Here is a 17,124-nt window from a genome sequence, read left to right as displayed (position 1 = left end):
CCTTCTGAAGAGCTTATAGCCGTCCATTGCAGCACTCCAGCTATGAGACTCGTCCCACCATGTTTCTGTGATGGCCACTAGGTCATAGCTGTTCTGTTGCACAATTGCCTCCAGCTCCTCTTGCTTGTTGCCCATACTGTGTGCGTTAGTGTAGATGCACTTGAGCTGAACTGTCGAATCCACTCCTACCCTCAGTGTGCAAGCTGATAAAAAAAATAAAAATCTCATAGCACACAATGCAGTTCTAGTTCCCTGGAGAACAGAAGGAATAAGTACTTTAAAAAGGCCAGCGTTACTGCCTATAAAAAGCCATTGGTGTTTGCTAGTTTTATTCTGTATAGTACCTTTTCAAAACAGTTTCCAGAGGACTGTTGCCATCCAGAGGGACCTTGACAGGCTTTGACCTGTGCAAACCTTATGAAGTTCAGCAAGGCCAAGTGCAAGGTCCTGCATGTGAGTTGGTTCGGTCCCAAGCACAAGTACAGGCTGGGAGGAGAATGGATTGAGAGCAGCCCTGAGGAGAAGGACTTGGGAGTGTTGGTTGATGAAAAGCTGAATGTGACCCAGCAACATGTGCTTGCAGCTCAGGAAGCCAACCACATCCTGGGCTGCCTCAAAAGGTGTCCCTGCCCATGGCAGGGGCTTGGAACTAGATGATCTCCAACATCCTGTCCAACCCAAACCATTCTATGATTCTATGAACTTGTATTCACTGAGGTCACTGAGAGTGTTGCCAGTATACTGCACTTTCATATTTAACATGTGGGTTAACGTAAGTCTTGACACTATGCCTGAAATTCTAGTACAAATAAAATACAGAAGCATTTTGAGGCCAAGTGCTTCTGATACACTTCACCACATAATCTTTATTCTTCTGTTTGGGCTTAGTGATTCATTCTTACGTAGTTAAGGGCTTGACTCAGTTACTTAAATATCAGCTTTTTCTCAGGCAGGGGTATGTGAAGAGAATACTCTGATATTGTGTACAAAATGTGCAGTAGGACAGAACTTGGCCTAAACCTTTGTATTCCTCAAAATCTTAGTAGATTATACATTCTAAATATGATATTAGTTTATCTCCTTGCTTATGTTATGTTTCCATTTATATTGGTAGCATTAGTTCTGATTTAAAGGACTTGGTAGGAAAAAGGAGATAAACCTTTGTTCTTTACTAATTATCAGGAGAAGTTGTGAGCTTTTACCTTCCTTTGCTTTAAAGAATGCTTAAAGTTTTCACATCTCAGTTCTGTGTTGCTTTTTTTTTCCCCCCCCTCTATAGGGTCTCTGCCTCTGCCTTGATTTCCAGTTTGACACAGTTGTCAAGGACAGACCCACAATTCTTAGTAAGCTTTTGCTACTTCATTTTCTAAAAGCGGATATTCCAGCTTTGAGCTGGGAGTTCTTTGTGAATCGGTTTGAGACCCTGTCTCTGGAGGCACAGCTTCATCTGGACTGCAACAAAGAATTTCCTTTCCCAACAAGTAAGCAGAGTCCAAATCAATCTGATCATCTTTTATCAGCATCTGGAATTTCAGCTGCCTTCAAGGGTCTGAGAGAGATGTAGGTCTCAACTGTGTAAATTATTTGAAATTAAGTAATCTTTCAGGCCAGAAGAGAATAATTCAAAGTGAGCATTTTTTGACTGCCTGAATACAGTTTAGGCAATATTCTGTTGCACCTTTCAGGATCATGTTTTACTCTCACTAGGGTGTGATTGCCAGCCTTGGTTGAAATGCAGTCTGGTTCTATGATCAGCTGCAAGCTGTATTAACCCACCTGTTCTTTTGTAGATGTTCTTATGCTACCAACATTGCTATTCTCAAACAGGTCATGCTGACCCTGTTCTATAGTCATCTGTACAAAGACAGCCCTAGGAGCTGTATGACCCTTGAAAAACAAAAAAATGTATGGGACACAGCACAAGAGCTACATGGACTCTTAGAGCTAGTGCTCAGTTAACTAGTCCTGCAGTGACGAATATTTGTAAATGTTTGTCCTGTTCATACTTGGTTTCTTAATGAGATACCATGTCTCCTTCCATTCCCGGGGGGGGAGCTAAAAAATAATTTCTGCGTGATTATTTAACATGCTGAGTAATTGAAAACTTCCTTACCCAAGTGGTGGCCCAGGAGGCAGTTCTATTTCCATCTGGTTTGCTTGAAGGAGGTGGGGACAGCTGTTTGGACAGTGTGTGCTCCCTCAGCAGCCTAATGCATCCTGCTACGTTTGCATGGAGCCCAGTGCATAAAAAAGCCCAGGTGCTGCTGCTGCATCCATACAAGAGATAGTTGGAACTGCAAAAATATTTTCTTCCCCGTATGTGAGTAGCTTGACCCAGAGCTGGGAACTGCTGCTGTGGCCTGAGGAGGGAATCTTGGTACTAGTTTCTAGCACCTCTGGCTGTAAATATAAGATCGTATCTTTAAATAGGAATATTTGGGAGTGAATTTAAAATGTGCAAAAGATATTTTTCAAGTTTCTTTTTAACCTTTCTCTTTGCCTTTTCAAAGATGTAAGTGGTGCAAAAGATGGGCTCAGATAATTAAACTCAAAGGGTTTGAGTGCACTATAGACGTGCGTACAGAAAAGTATTGTTGGCCCCACTAAGACATGCAGTGATACTGCTGGCGACGCCACTGTAAACACATAATCACACTCAGATTTTTTGAGGTGCTGTTCAGATCTAGGGTGATAGGTATAGGCAGGACAAGAGGTCAGTGAAGCAAAACTAGAGGCCACATTTGGGTATGAGTGTGCTAAATGTGATACATACTGGTGAGATTTCTGCCATATTAAACAGAGAGCACCTCGTATTCCCTTAGCCTGAAATTCAGGTTTTTGTGTCAAGAACCTGGTTTTTGTCCGATCTCTAAAGAAAGAAGTAACAGCACAATTTTTTAACCACAGTTATGCCATTTGGGATTTTATGGATTTCAGAATGGGAGCATGCAAATGAGTACCTTGCAGGTGGACCCCTTGAGCCCATGTGAAGCTTTCTTGACTTGAGTGGGACCTGGGGCCCAGTTGCATTTGGCACTTGGCAGCATTAGGGCCTCACCATGCTGTGGAATGAATCCTAACTTGGTCAATTGCATTTGCAAAGCTATCACTGCTGTCCGGACAAATGTCGCCAACCTCAGTGATGCAGCAATGTGGAAGATCAAGAGGGCTCGTTTCGCACGTAATCGTCAGAAGAGTGTGCGTTCCCTGAGGGACAGTGTGAAGGGACCAGTGGAGTCAAAGAGAGCGCTCTCCCTTCCAGAAACTTTAACCACCAAAATTCGTTGAGTATCTATTTATCTTTTTGTGACACGCCTGTATCTTCTCCCTTAGAATCGTATCCTATTGTTGGGTACACATCAGAACTGTCAATATTTATCCAATTGGGATAGAAAATTTAAGTTTCTGACTGATTTGGGCATTATTCAGATAATGACAAGATAGTGAGTTTGACAAAGAACACAGACAAATATTATGTCTGTGCTGTGTTTGTTTAAAATGCTAGAACAAAATGCTCCAAGACCAGTTTGTGGATAGATCTTAATTTTTATTTGTGGCTAATACACAGTAGCTTTGTCTAAAATAGATACAGGATTTACAGAAAAATTCCTCTGTTACTAATTTATTTATTAATTGTAATTATTAATCAGTGTATGCAGCATATGCTTGACAACTCAAAAAGAACTGTTAATGTCTCTGTTAATGAGCTTTTGGATATCTTCAGAAGTCCTTTGTTATGAAAACAATGTCCGTGCAGCAATCCTTCCTGCCAGCTTGTATAGGTGCTGGAAACCCATAGGCCTGTATGGAGCACTGTACGGGTATCTTTCCAAGCAAAAATAAAGCTTACCCATTCTCATTTAGATAATTTTACAAACAAAGATTAGTGTTTATGTTCAAATTGGATCTCTTACATTGCTTCTACCCATATAATAGGAACTGATAAAAAGTTCAAACCTGGGTGCTGGTTAACTTTTAAGTTAAAAGGTAATTTATTTTCTCCAAAACAAACATCACCATATTTTGGGACTCTTAGGTAATCCTTCTTGACCAATTTCTGATCCTGCATAGGAGCTCCTGTGTGGTGACTCTTGTACCAGCAAAACCGAACGATGGGGAAAACTAGAGTTATAGAACATAGTGCACGAAATCTGTAGGGCACAGAAATTACATGTTTCAAACAGTTACATTCACTGTCTGATGAGAGTGCAGGAGTAAACGTAAATATGCTAGAACTGAGTATATGTTGAAGTATAAGATGTCAGTACTGCCTTTTTAAACAGAATTGCTCTTTTGTTTTTGTATTTTGTTTTGTTCTGGTTTTTTTTAAGCTGTGAGCTTGACCAGGCACGAGCAATCTGCTCCAGCTCTTGGAGGAACACCAGAGCAAACACCAGGTGGGTTTGACAAGGGGGATGTTTTGATGGAACTGGAAGAAGGAAGGCACTAGTGCTATCTTTCTTCCTGGTGCATGAGATAAACTTATATAAGATGGAAGTTCTCTAAAAGGCACAGTGAATGTCTCAGCATGGTTCCAAAAGGGATAAATTGAACTTTTGCTCATGATCTGTACAACCCTCAGTTGTAAATAGTATTTTGGGGGCTGGGAGGAGGTTGTTCAGAGGCAGTCAGCTGTGCTGGCAGTGCCTCACCCTCCTGTGTTTCATTGCCCACAGGAAAAAGTAAATCTTTAGTAGGCTGGCCCCATGGGTCACCCGATTTTGACCTTCAGGTTTTAGAGACAGCAGACAGAATGCTTTTGATTGTTGGTACTGTAAATTACACTTGTCTCCTCTATATACTTACAGACATCTTAAAACCCTTATTTCATATTTACTGATATTTTGTGAAGATGTCACCCTTCTGTCAGGCATTTGTAGAATAGCTAGCTCAGCAGGGTTCAAGTAATCTCTAAATAATTGTGACTACTGATTGTTCTTGCTTTGAGGCCTGTGTAGACTGACCATTTGGAAGTGAAAAACGTCCTATTCAGATCTTTTCATATTCCTTCTTCAAGGCTTGCAATACTTCCAACAGACACAAATTCAGAATTAGAACAGATCAGCTTCCTGGGTGATCAGCTGAAGGGAAAATACCTTGTCAGCATGGGTGCTGAGCTGTGGAATGGATTAGGAAAGCTTCTGAATTAGTAGTATACAGCCCTATCATACTAGCCCAGTGAGAGCTGGAGGGAGATCAGCCAGTTCCTTACAGAACGTATGTGCAGGTTGTCACAACCTCAAAGAAGGAGCAAATAAAATAATGGTGTGATGAACAGATGTGTCAGTGAATGATTGTTCTTCATTTAATAGCACCATTCACTTGCTATATACTGGGCTTAGAGAAACTTGTTGCATAAGAAGTGTCAGTCTCACCGTAGACATTGTTAGCCATTGGATTTTACTCAATGTATTTTGGTACTTCAAAACTTCAGTTTCCAGGCTCAGGTAATTAATTACCTAAGCTGCAAATTCAGGTTCCACTGAAAATGTATATATATAAGTTGCATGTAGCTAGTAACAACTGATACAAAAAAGGTCTGATAGTATGATTCAAAATTATCACAGATGCTTTGGAACCTAGGAGACAAATGACTGCTCCTCTCCATCTGCTCAGTATTTATTTCTTTCTAAAATCTTAATTTTTTATAAAATAAAGTTTTTTTAAGGTTTGACTCATAGTTTTTAACACGTTGCATTGGCAGTACTGAGCATATCTGATTCGTCTAAGGAACTAACTGTTGCCTAATGTAGGCAGTACATCTGCTGTAGAAAAACATTTATTTTATACATACCACTCGAATGAACCAGCTCTCATGCTCCTCTGTTCTTTCTGGATCTAAAACTGTAATCCTTACACAGTTCAAATGTAAACTGAATTCATTGTGCGTTCTGTATGGATTGAACACCATGATCATGTACTCGTTCATTGATCCTCTATAATACCCTGGACAGTCACTTTGAGGGTTCAATTGATAGGCACAGGGATCACAACTTGGGATGAAGAACGATATAATTATGATTTGATGTTTTATGTTATATTGCGATATACCTTAAAGTAATTTAAAGGTAAAAGGGGTGTGATATAAGGGACATATGAATAAAGAGATGAATCTGTACAAAAGGCTAGATTGAATTTGGGAATGGTGGCTGTATATTAACTATCAGGCTGTGAGTTTGGTGATGTGAGAAGGTTTTCTTGGGGGGGGGGGGGTGTCTGTGTCTGTATGTACATTCCTTCTATGTAGGCATGCACAAACGCATGCACAAACACATGCACACAAACTGTATATATATGTGCACACAGATTGTATACATATGCACACACATTTTGAGGGGTAAAAGCCACCATAGCCACTGTAAAGACAGGGCTGCCTTGGTTTTGTATTCTTAACTTGAATCTAAACAGCTTCATTTGGTACAGGATACTCTATATCATGTGTTAATGAACTGAAAGTTTAGTTCAAACTTGATATAACTTAAGACCCATTTCAGATGGCAGAGGAAGATTTTTCTGGATTCTGAAAGTCTATTGCCTAAATGGGATTGTAGAGTTTTTGTAGTTTTAAAGAAGCAGTTCTCCATTGCTGGTTCATTGCAGGTTTCTGCATTAGAAGTAAAACCAGGAGGTGATTGACATTCCCTAGACTTGACAGAGCTGTGACAAGCTCTGCTCACTATGTCCTGCTGTGTAGTTTTCAGTGAGGGTGAAGTATGAGAAGTGAGATTTTAGTAATATTTCTGGGAAGCAAAATGTCAGGGCAAGTCCTGGGAAGTGTCTGTTAACTGGTCTTACTATTACGAACTCATGGCAAAATTGAGCATTTTGTTGCTGATCTTCTAAATTATGTTGTTCAGCAAGTGAAAGTAAAATAGGTTAATCTTTTCAGTTTAATTACTCATTGACTTATATTTGAAGAAACAGGATTATTTTAGAGCTGCATGATCCTTTGACTCATTCCATCTTATCTCCTTGTTTGTTTTATGGAAAATCTCACAACATGTAATAGAGATAAAAATAAGTAGCACTGAAGAAAGCAGTCTAATATAATCTTTATGAAAAGGGTGGTGTCTTTTTGATACAATTTCATGGAAAATTTTAACCTGGGTATAAAATGTGGAAAGATTATTTTTCAGTTGATGTCTACAAAGCTGAAGTTATTTTCTATATACATTTTTAATGTGTTTCTGAAAATGAAACTTGCTGTATTTCTCATTCAAATGATTTCAGAATTTATTGTTTTCTTTTGCATCTACAAATTTCAGTCCAACAGAAGTTTGGATAGAAAATTTTAATTTGAAGGAAAGTTTCTATAGATAAAAAAATCTCAGTGAAAACTGTTTGGAATAAAAAATATTATATGCTATGAAGTTCATTATTTCTTTTTACCAAAATGAGACCAGTAAAGGAAAGTTATTCATGATAGAAGTGTTTTAAAAACCCCCCCCCCCCCCGTTTTCATTTTCAGCTGTCATAGAAATGGCAACTTCTCCCTTGCTTCGCAAAACATCCAATCAAACAAAACCCTTTCCTCACCCACCAATAAAGCATAAAATATTTAAAATTATTTAAAAAATGACAGACACTGCAATTTTGCTGGTGAAAAACCTAAGACAGATGCAGTTGTACCAGCAAGGGAGTCCCTTATCAAAATACAATATATGGTTAAGTTAGAATATGAAAATAGTTTTTAGTATTTAGTATAAATATATAGCTATGAATTTACATAAACTCTAAGACATGTAAGTAGCTCTAACAGACTAAGTGGATATTAGTTGCTGGCTGGTAACCCTGACAAACACAGACTTACAGGAACAATTTTAAGATTATACTTTGAGCTAATCTTGCTTGTAGGGTCTGTCCTGCAAACCCTCAATTTAAATTGATCTTGCAAAAGTGAGGACTATTTCCAATAGTTGAAAGGATTTGTCCTTGAAATGAAAACAGGTAGATAATTTTATAACTCCACTTCATACCAGCTTGCTTTATCTGAATTATTTGCTGTTAGATTTTTAACCACGATTCAGAAAATACATCAGAATACTTTTTAGTAACAATTAATTTTAACTGTTAACAGTTACAATGTTTAATGAACAAACTAAAATTAATGGTGTAATAAAAACTTAATTTTCAAGTTGTCCCCTTTTCATGCTCTTAAAATAGTATTTTCTGTTCCCTTTGTTGATTATCCTGTTGGAAATAATTTTTATTTATTTTGCACATAATGCATATCTAATGCATTTTGTATATACAGGAGCATTTAATTTAAATTACCGTTTTAAAATAGAACATGTTGGAATAATAAGCTTTACTGTGTTTTAATCATGCATTTATTTTGAATTATTTAATATAAAGAATCTGATATACTGATGTGTGAAATAGCTGCTGCTATTCGTGAATTCAGTTCCTAGAGTTAGTATAACTTAGATCTTCAGGAACTGCTAAGCACTAAAAAGAGGCCTTACAAATAGGGTGAAATGGAGAAGGGTAACTCCAAAGACAATTGCTAGACAATTCTAGTAATGATAAATGGTCTTAAAAGTAACTGGAAATAGATTATTAAAAAGAAGAAAAATTGAAGTATTAAAATGAAAATACTTCCTGAGTTGTCAGTGTTGTTTTTAGTGTCTGTTTTGCTTGGATAGTGATAGCCAGCACCCAAGCTTTCTCGTGCTTTGTAAGTAGCCACTTCTCTTTCACTTGATCATATTCCTACGCAAAGTTTGACTGATTAATTATTTCCATTCAGTGTTTATAAAACCAACTCTTAGGCTTCTTCATGGGGAAAAAGTCATCAAGGTTTTGACATAATATGTAGTGTCCCAAAACTTTATAAATTATAGTGCCTACTTTTTTCCCCAAGTTATTTGGGGGAAATACGGACTCTATACTAAAAGGGGAGGTCTTCATTCTTTGTTGAATCATTATTTGGTAGAATTTTCTCCATCCCCTACCTTTGTCATTTTGTACATTGTCCACTGGCAAAGACCAATATCCACTAACTTTTGCTGAGGCAAGACTGAAGACTATGCCAGATGAGAATTTGGTGGCAGTGGTATTTTATTCTCCTTTAATGCATAGAGGTGAAGGAATAGTAACACTCAGTTTGGCAGAAATGCACGGTGATGGGAAGAGAAGCAGCTCTGTTAAACGTGGGAAAGCTGAGAAATCTTTTGGTGCACACAGTAGGTGTTAATATGCTGTTGAGCTTGAGGGAGCAGAGAGACAATGCCCTCAGAAATGCACCCCTGTCTCCTGTGTATTTGGGCAGAAGTGGAGCAATGAACTCTGGAAAAAAAATGCTGTGCATACTGTCCTCTGTTTTATAGTCTTATCCAGTGTCTGATACCAATGTCTCTCCTGTGCCGATAGGACAACCCTCTCCAGAGAATGATAATACAATAAAAGACCTGCTACCAGAGGATGCTGGGATTGATCATCAGACTGTCCACCAGCTGATTACTGTACTAATGAAGTTCATGGCAAAGGATGAGAGCAGTGCTGAGTCGGATATCAGCAGCGCTAAAGCTTTCAACACGGTCAAGCGCCATCTGTACGTCCTGCTTGGTTATGATCAGCAGGATTTTCTTCATGATTGCACCACAGAAAATGCGCGTTTCGACCTGCTTTAATGCCTTTATTGCTGGAATAGCACAAGTAGGTGAAGGTGCTTACTACTGTTTCCAGCTATTTCTCATTGCCTGTTGTTGAAATGGTGGTAGTGCAGCCTTCTTTGTACCAAAATAATGGCTGAGTGCAGTAATCCTACTTAAACCTTCTTAATGCCTCTTCAGTTGGTAAAAGAATTTGGGAACAAGGATGACTGCTTGCTTCTTGTTTACTCTCAAAAAGCTCCCTGTAGCCTAGTCAAGTGCTTTCTGTAGGTTTTTGCTTTGCAGTTAAAAAGTAAATAGTTGAATAGAAGCATGCTAATTTATAACTTCCTGATAGTACTCTGAAGTTGGTGCATCACTGGCATAGAGATAGTGGTTTTATGTGCATGCAGGCACGCAAATCCTACCACTGTATGAAAAATTAGAGACTGCTCCAAACCTCTTTGTGCACTTTCCCTAGCCTGTGAATGCCTTACTTTCCTCACGTGTCATTTACTTCTTTCTTATCCAGGAAGACCTGGGACCCATGTGCTCAGGCTTGTTTTCTTGCATGAATGGTCTGTGAAGTTGTTGACATTCTTCACTTTGCAGGAGACTCATTCTTCTTCCTTAGAGTGCACCAAGACTTTCTGTTCTCCCTTTCCTAGGGAGTGGTGCCACCATGGTGAACTTCTACCTGTGTTGCTATAATAAACGACTGAGCACATCGTTGCCTTCTTTCTCCATCTTGTAAGGAGGACCGTAATTTCCTATCTCACAAGGCTCTTCTAAGGCTCAATTAATTCATATGATAGAGCAGCTAGTGCTGCTAGAATGAAAAACATTTCACATTTGGAGAGTATTCTTATTATTTGCAATAAAGCATCATTATAGCTTCCACACTTTTCCTTATTACAGTCTCATAAAGGATTAAGTTAGAGGAGAGAGACGTCTGTAATTTCAGCTCTCCCCCTGCCCTAGCTCTTAAAATGCCCGCTGTAACCTTCAAACATTGTTCAAAGCTATCTTCTGTATACAGCTGTCTTCTGTATACAGTTCTTATCAGGATTCTCTGGTTTGTACATTGAAAACAGTGATTTTTCAAAGTCGTTTGTAATGTAGATACTTGGATAAACTTTCACAGTTGTGGACAAGTCAGATATCCATATTTCAGCAGGCAAAACGGAAGGTGTTAATGGGAATGGGATAGCTGCAAGTGCATCCTGGTCCATTGTCTCGGAGCACCATTGCTATGTGCTATTAATCATCTTTTACTTGTACAGTTTTAAGCTGAAGCATGTAAAAGGAGATTCAGGCCTGTTACCGCTGTATTGAGAGTCTGGAAGTGGCACTTTAGATCACAGGGCAGTATGTTTTAGATCTTCCTATGTTTTCCAAATTTGGATTCCCCAACTTCAGTGATTGTAATTGACCTGATTTTCAGAAGTACTACTTACTGCAGCTCTAAATATCAGCCTGCTTTTCCTCTTCTGCCTTCAAAATGATTCAGGATAGCCAAATTCACCATTTCTGTTTGAGAAGCTTCATAGTTGATCCTGGCTCCTGTGATGTCAAATGGAGTTTGAGAACTTCAGTAGTCCAGGATTTTTCTGCATGTAGCTTACATAAAAACTTTATATTCTTGGGGGATTTTTTTCTTAGCTGTAGGGTTGCTTTGTGTTGGGAATCTCCTTTGCTGCAAGAGAAATGCTGTTTGCAATCTGAAGATGTGTTTAAAGAAAGAAAACTCAGTATGGAGCTCCTAAGAGATCTATTTCAGTTACACTCCCTCCCCCAGTCATAAATATTTGCTTTCCCCAACTAGCTCCACAAAGGTTGGGGTTGGGCTGACTTGCTGGTTTGTTGGTTTTGATTCCAAGCTTGATTTGAGTGGTCAGTTCAAGAAAAAAAATAATCAAATGTATCAGAGTATTTTGCATCATAAAAAGCTGAGTATTTGTAATTTTTTTTAAAAGTAAAATGCCTTTTTCCTCTGCCTAGGCAGAAGCGGTGTTTTGGTGTTGCCGCATGGTGGCGATGTTGTCCAAGGCTGTGGGAGCGGGGCAGCCAGCACCGCCAGGCTCTGCTCAGCATCCCCAGCTGAGCTCTGCTCGACATTTACAGCATCATTTATTCCAGATCTTCCTGTGACAACTTAAAAATGAGTCTGCTCAGCTTAAGACATGTCTGCATTACTGTATGTGCTGTGTTAAGGCAGGGCTCTGTCTTCCTTGTATGGATGAGTTTTTCCTAACCATGCTATGTAACTGTATCTCACCCTGAGAGGACAAGGCATTGCGGAGTAGGACCATATTTGGTGATTATATATCATCTGTTCGACAGGCTAACCGTACATGGATAGACATGGGATTCATATATTTAGCTCTGTGCATGCAGCACAAAGATTTGAGACAGCTGCACATCGAACTAGAAAATTTTATGGGGAAAAACCTCTAGTCAGCTTGTTCAGGAGGGAACTTGAGAGTTGAGTTCTGTGCTTCTAATTTAGACTCTTATGTCCACTGAAGCTGCAGGGACATATTAGATCTTGGGGGATGTGCTGGAGCTTCCTTGGCCTGCTGTTATACCTTCCTGGGTGTCAACCAGTATAGGTCAGCATCAGAGACAAGGGCTTTGTGGATCCTTGTTATAATCTCCTGATGCTGATTTCAGGACATTAGTTATTTTTATTTAAAGCCATGTGTTGCAAGACTGATGAGAAGATAATGGAAAATAGCAATGCAGTTTCAAAAACACAGTTGTGTCAGGATGTGTGAGAATATATGCACACACTGCACCTAACCATCAGCATGCAAACCTCTAGGACAGACACCAGATAGCATGATTCTCATCAAAAGTCATGATGGAGGCAAGGCTTATGAATAATAGTAATAACAGCAACCTGTCTACAGCAACACCACCACTTAAAATTAATGAATGTTTAATTTAGGTGAAGGTATTTTTCATTAGCTTTATTCTTGGATCCTTTAGGATTTGTGTGCTTAGACTTTCTGTATAACATCGCAGAAGCAGTCTTACCTTTGCTATAGTGAAGAGTAGAATTATTTTCTCATTACCTGGTTCCAGAACATGGGGCTTAAAAAAATCCAACAGATAATTTTGCAAGCCTGATGAGAAAATAATGAAAACTGGCAATGCAGTGTTAATACGAAAACCCTAAGTAACCAAAATACCACCCCCCCCAAGCCCACAATTGCATCATATCTGTTAAACATGGAACATACCACATATGGTTTTGTCTGTTGAAACATGATGAACTTGTGCTGTAATACAAGACTATTCCACCATAATATATTTTACAAACTTGCCAGCGTATGTTAAAATTTAGACTGTGCAGGATGAAAGGCTTTCAGAACACATCTTCTTTTGTTTCATTGGACCTATCTAGCTTTAATGAGAACCTGGCAAGCTGGCAGAAATTTTCTAACTGATAGTGAGACTTCCTTAAAAATGTCTGTTTCTTTTAACTTAACTGATACCTCAACTATGTTAGTTATTTTGCTTTTCAGCATCAATGGATTTGATTTTGGTGGGCTAACTCCTGTGCTGATATTTTTTTCAGGTGATGGACTATAACATTAACCTGGGAAAACACCTTCTTCCCTTGGTGGTGCAGGTGTTGAAATACTGCACTTGTCCTCAGCTGAGGCATTACTTTCAGCAGCCTCCTCGCTGCTCCCTCTGGTCCCTCAAACCTCACATTCGGCAGATGTGGTTAAAGGCTTTGCTTGTCATACTCTATAAGGTGAGTGGTCTTGAAAAGACCCTGTCCACCTTAAAATTTACACTTCAATTTGAAATTTAATGCAGAGAACACCTAACTGTACTGCAAGTGAAAGGAACTGTAAAGAACGCTTTTATTTTCTTATTCACTGTGTTTAATTTCAATGTCTGAAGTAGTTAGGCTTTCATCTGTGCTACTGACCTATTACTTCTGCTGTCTGTATTGTCTTTCACATGATTACCTGAGAAAGAAAAATATGAATTTGCAAACAGGAAAATATTATATGAAGTTCCAGTGAATTGTATTTCAAGTAGCTTGGAAATAGTTTTTAAAAAAATCATATATCTTTAAATGGGTTTTTGCTTGACAACTTGAACTCTTTGGTTAGGTGATGCTTTTTAGAAAGTTTTAAAATGAAATGTGGCTTTATGCACTGAAATGGAGCTGTGAATACTTTTGATATGCTTGACAAAATTTCTAGCAGGTCTATAGGGCAACACAAGAAAGTGGAGACAACAGAAATGAATGATAACATGCTCATTGAAACTGAGTATTTGGAGAACAGTTCTGATGAGAGACCTTTTGCATTATTATTAATAGTTGGTTTTGTCATATAGAAGGCAATAAAACAATACATTAAATCTTATTAATAGGGATTTTTTTTTTTAATAATTCTGTGTACAAAGCTGAAAACAGTCCTGCTTCTCATGATGTGTTTAGAAATGTATGATCAAAGGAAGGCAAAGGGCACCTGGCTGGCAATATTCTTGCCTTTTTTCTATTTTACTGCCTAAATGTTTATCCGAGGAGAAAAGTTAGTTTTTAAGCTGAGGTTTTTCTCTTTCACTGAACAGTACCCCTACAGAGACTGTGAAATCAGCAAGATTGTGCTTCACCTAATCCACATCACAGTCAATACCCTCAATGCTCAATATCACAGCTGCAAGCCCCATGCAACTGCTGGTCCTTTGTATAGTGACAACAGTAACATAAGCCGATACAGTGAAAAGGAAAAAGGTACTTTTAACACTCTCATTTATATGATAGTCATTGATGTAATCCATTAAGTCTTGCAGATGTTATAGAAACAGGTAAATATGGTCTGAATTTTAGAACATAATACTCAGAATTAACTCCATGATGTGACTTATCTGACCAGCTATAGCCACGTACAGTAAAAGAAGTTCACAATTTCTCTGTAGGCTAAGCACAGCACAGCAGTCACCATGCCTGGATAGTCCTTGGCCTTTCAATGACAATATTAACTGATTATGCCCACACACAAGGTGTGCAACCAGCCTGACACCACATTCTGATTATACTTTATAATAATGTGTCATGGTAGCAAATATTTGATGTTGAAAAGAGAAAATTATGAATTCAGTCTATAGTTTGCTTCATTCAAGGAATTGTGCTCTTAAGGGTAATAAAGTTTTTTCTTTCTCCAGCAGAGGAAGACAGTGTTTTTGATGAATCTGATATTCATGATACACCAACTGGACCTTGCAATAAAGAATCTCAAACTTTCTTTGCAAGACTGAAAAGAATTGGTGGCAGCAAAATGGTGAAATATCAACCAGTTGAGATGAATGCTCAGAGAAGTATGAATTGTTTTGTTGGTATAAACTCATGCAGAAATACAATTTCCTACTTTTAGTTTCAAGCTACCACCTTTTGTTGTAAAGTTTGTTGCACTGCCTAATTTGAATACAAGGAGTCTGTCTGACTTTTGAGAGCAGGTACTCCTCATTTCCCTGAATGAATTCTCTTACAGGAGTCTCAAAGTAGGCATGCCAAAATAAAAATATCTAAAATCAGCAGTTTGTTTTCCGAAACTTTAAGCTCATTTGAGTGTAAAAATATTTAAGAGGATTTGTTGCAATTTTCTTCTGCTATTGGGCTGAAGATTTTTACTCAAATATATTTTTTCCCAGAAACTGACTTTTTTTATAAGGTGGGACTCCAAGGTAAGCAAATTTGTTGTTGCTGCTGCAAACATTACAGTTTTACATTAGTAAAGAGGGTCATTTGGTGGTTTCAAAAAATAGGAAGGATTTTGCTTTCAAATAGAGGTTTCTGAAATTAATACCCTAAAAAAATTGAAGATATTTCCACCACCACCCACCTGCCTTTTTTTTCTCTCAGGTGTTTGCACGGGGCAGGGGGAATGATTCGGACTAGAGCAAACTTCTACTTTAACTTTTCTCACAGCTTTTTTTGGCATGGTGATTCATATGTGGAGCATTTTGAAATATGGGAGTAAAAATGATCAAGAATATTCTGTTTTATTTGAAAATGTGTCATTCATAATAACAGTGATAACCTTTTAAAATGTTCTCAATGGATGTGTTCACATAGCAAAATACCAATGCAGTGGTAGTACCAGCAAGTGTAACTGTGTTCACTTTACTCCTCCCTGGATGGGGAGGTGTGACTATGTGGTGTGATTGTTGCTAGACTCTGCTGAGTTCTAGGATCACTGGGGGGAAAAATTCTCTGAACACCTGTCTGATCTCAGGCTTATGCTTCCTCATCCTCACTGCTATTGCTACCCTTGCTTCTTGAATTAGAAGCAGCCATTTTAAGTCCACTTTGTTGCAGTAAATAATATGTAGGTGTATTTTAATATACGCTGATGTCCACAATGCTGTAGGCCAAAATTACTTTGAAACCTCTTCAGAGTGGTCTGTGTAGCTCATTTCTTCTTTCATATCTCGTGCCTAATGAAGGCATCCTGAGTGTCTTTAGAAATTACTTGTCTGTGCCATCTTCTTTTCAATGAATAAAGTTAAACAGCCTGTCTTTGGGGTACATCTGTCCAGGATGAGTAGAATTTGGATAGAATTTAGAGAAACCCTTTTATCCAAATAGTAGGTTTTTTTGTTGTTGTTAATTGTAAAAATCTATGTAATGTGGGTCTGTGGTTGAAACAGCATCTAGACAATTTTGACTAATAATGGGTTTGTATTTGAAATGCCAGTCATGTTGAATTGTGATATAAAGATGATGATATCTGCCAGAAGTCTCCTACTGAGATGGTACTAGCTCTTTCTGTTTTAATCAGGTGAAATAGAGCTGGCTGAATATAGAGAGGCGGGGGCCTTACAAGACAGTATTCTGCGCTGTGTGAGAGAAGAAAGCATTCAGAAAAAAAAACTGCGCTCTCTAAAACAAAAATCTCTTGACATAGGGAATGCAGACTCCCTGTTGTTTTCATTAGATGAACATCGCAGGAAATCCTGCATAGACCGGTGTGACTTAGAAAAACCACCTGTCCCTGCTGCTTATGCCATACACAGGCAGAGTGATTATGGACGATCTCGGCAGAATTCTGCTACTAAAGCTGAAAATATAGAAACACAAGAAAATCTTCCTCGTACAGAGAGTTTCCAGGAAGCAAGAAGACCTGTCATACCAGAAGTTAGGCTAAACTGCATGGAAACTTATGAAGTCAAAGTGGACTCTCCGGTTAAACCTGCTGGTCCCAAGGAAGACTTAGATCTGATAGATTTATCCTCTGACTCAACATCAGGTCCTGAAAAGCATTCAGTACTCTCCACTTCAGATAGTGACTCCTTAATATTTGAACCACTTCCTCCCCTTCGAATAGTGGAGAGTGATGAAGAAGAAGAAACAACAAACCAGCTGAATAATGAGATCTCTGGCAAAACTGGTGCATCATCTCCCTCGACTCCTATCAATGTCTCTGTGCTCAGCCTCAGCACAACTCCGCTGGTCCAGTTCAGCATTGAAGATTGCTCCAAAGACTTTAGTTCTAAGGATACA

General features: G+C 38.6%; 1 protein-coding gene across 1 annotated transcript in view; it reads left to right on the top strand.

Annotated features, from left to right (window-relative positions):
* LOC104463269 (protein unc-79 homolog) overlaps positions 1-17,124 on the top strand; it is a gene marked incomplete at its 3' end in the record, with an annotated part of 68,242 nt that overhangs the window by 34,711 nt on the left and 16,407 nt on the right. The window contains 9 exon segments of the mRNA XM_010075519.1: positions 1,280-1,481; positions 3,104-3,283; positions 4,332-4,397; positions 9,373-9,583; positions 9,585-9,657; positions 13,177-13,359; positions 14,193-14,355; positions 14,787-14,939; positions 16,529-17,124. The exon segment at positions 16,529-17,124 is cut by the window's right edge and continues 514 nt beyond it. Of these exon segments, the coding sequence (XP_010073821.1) occupies positions 1,280-1,481; positions 3,104-3,283; positions 4,332-4,397; positions 9,373-9,583; positions 9,585-9,657; positions 13,177-13,359; positions 14,193-14,355; positions 14,787-14,939; positions 16,529-17,124 (1,827 nt within the window).

Source organism: Pterocles gutturalis, unplaced genomic scaffold (genome assembly GCF_000699245.1).
Source record: "Pterocles gutturalis isolate BGI_N339 unplaced genomic scaffold, ASM69924v1 scaffold30902, whole genome shotgun sequence".
Lineage (NCBI taxonomy): Eukaryota > Metazoa > Chordata > Aves > Pterocliformes > Pteroclidae > Pterocles > Pterocles gutturalis.
This window is presented reverse-complemented; position numbering and strand designations above follow the sequence as displayed.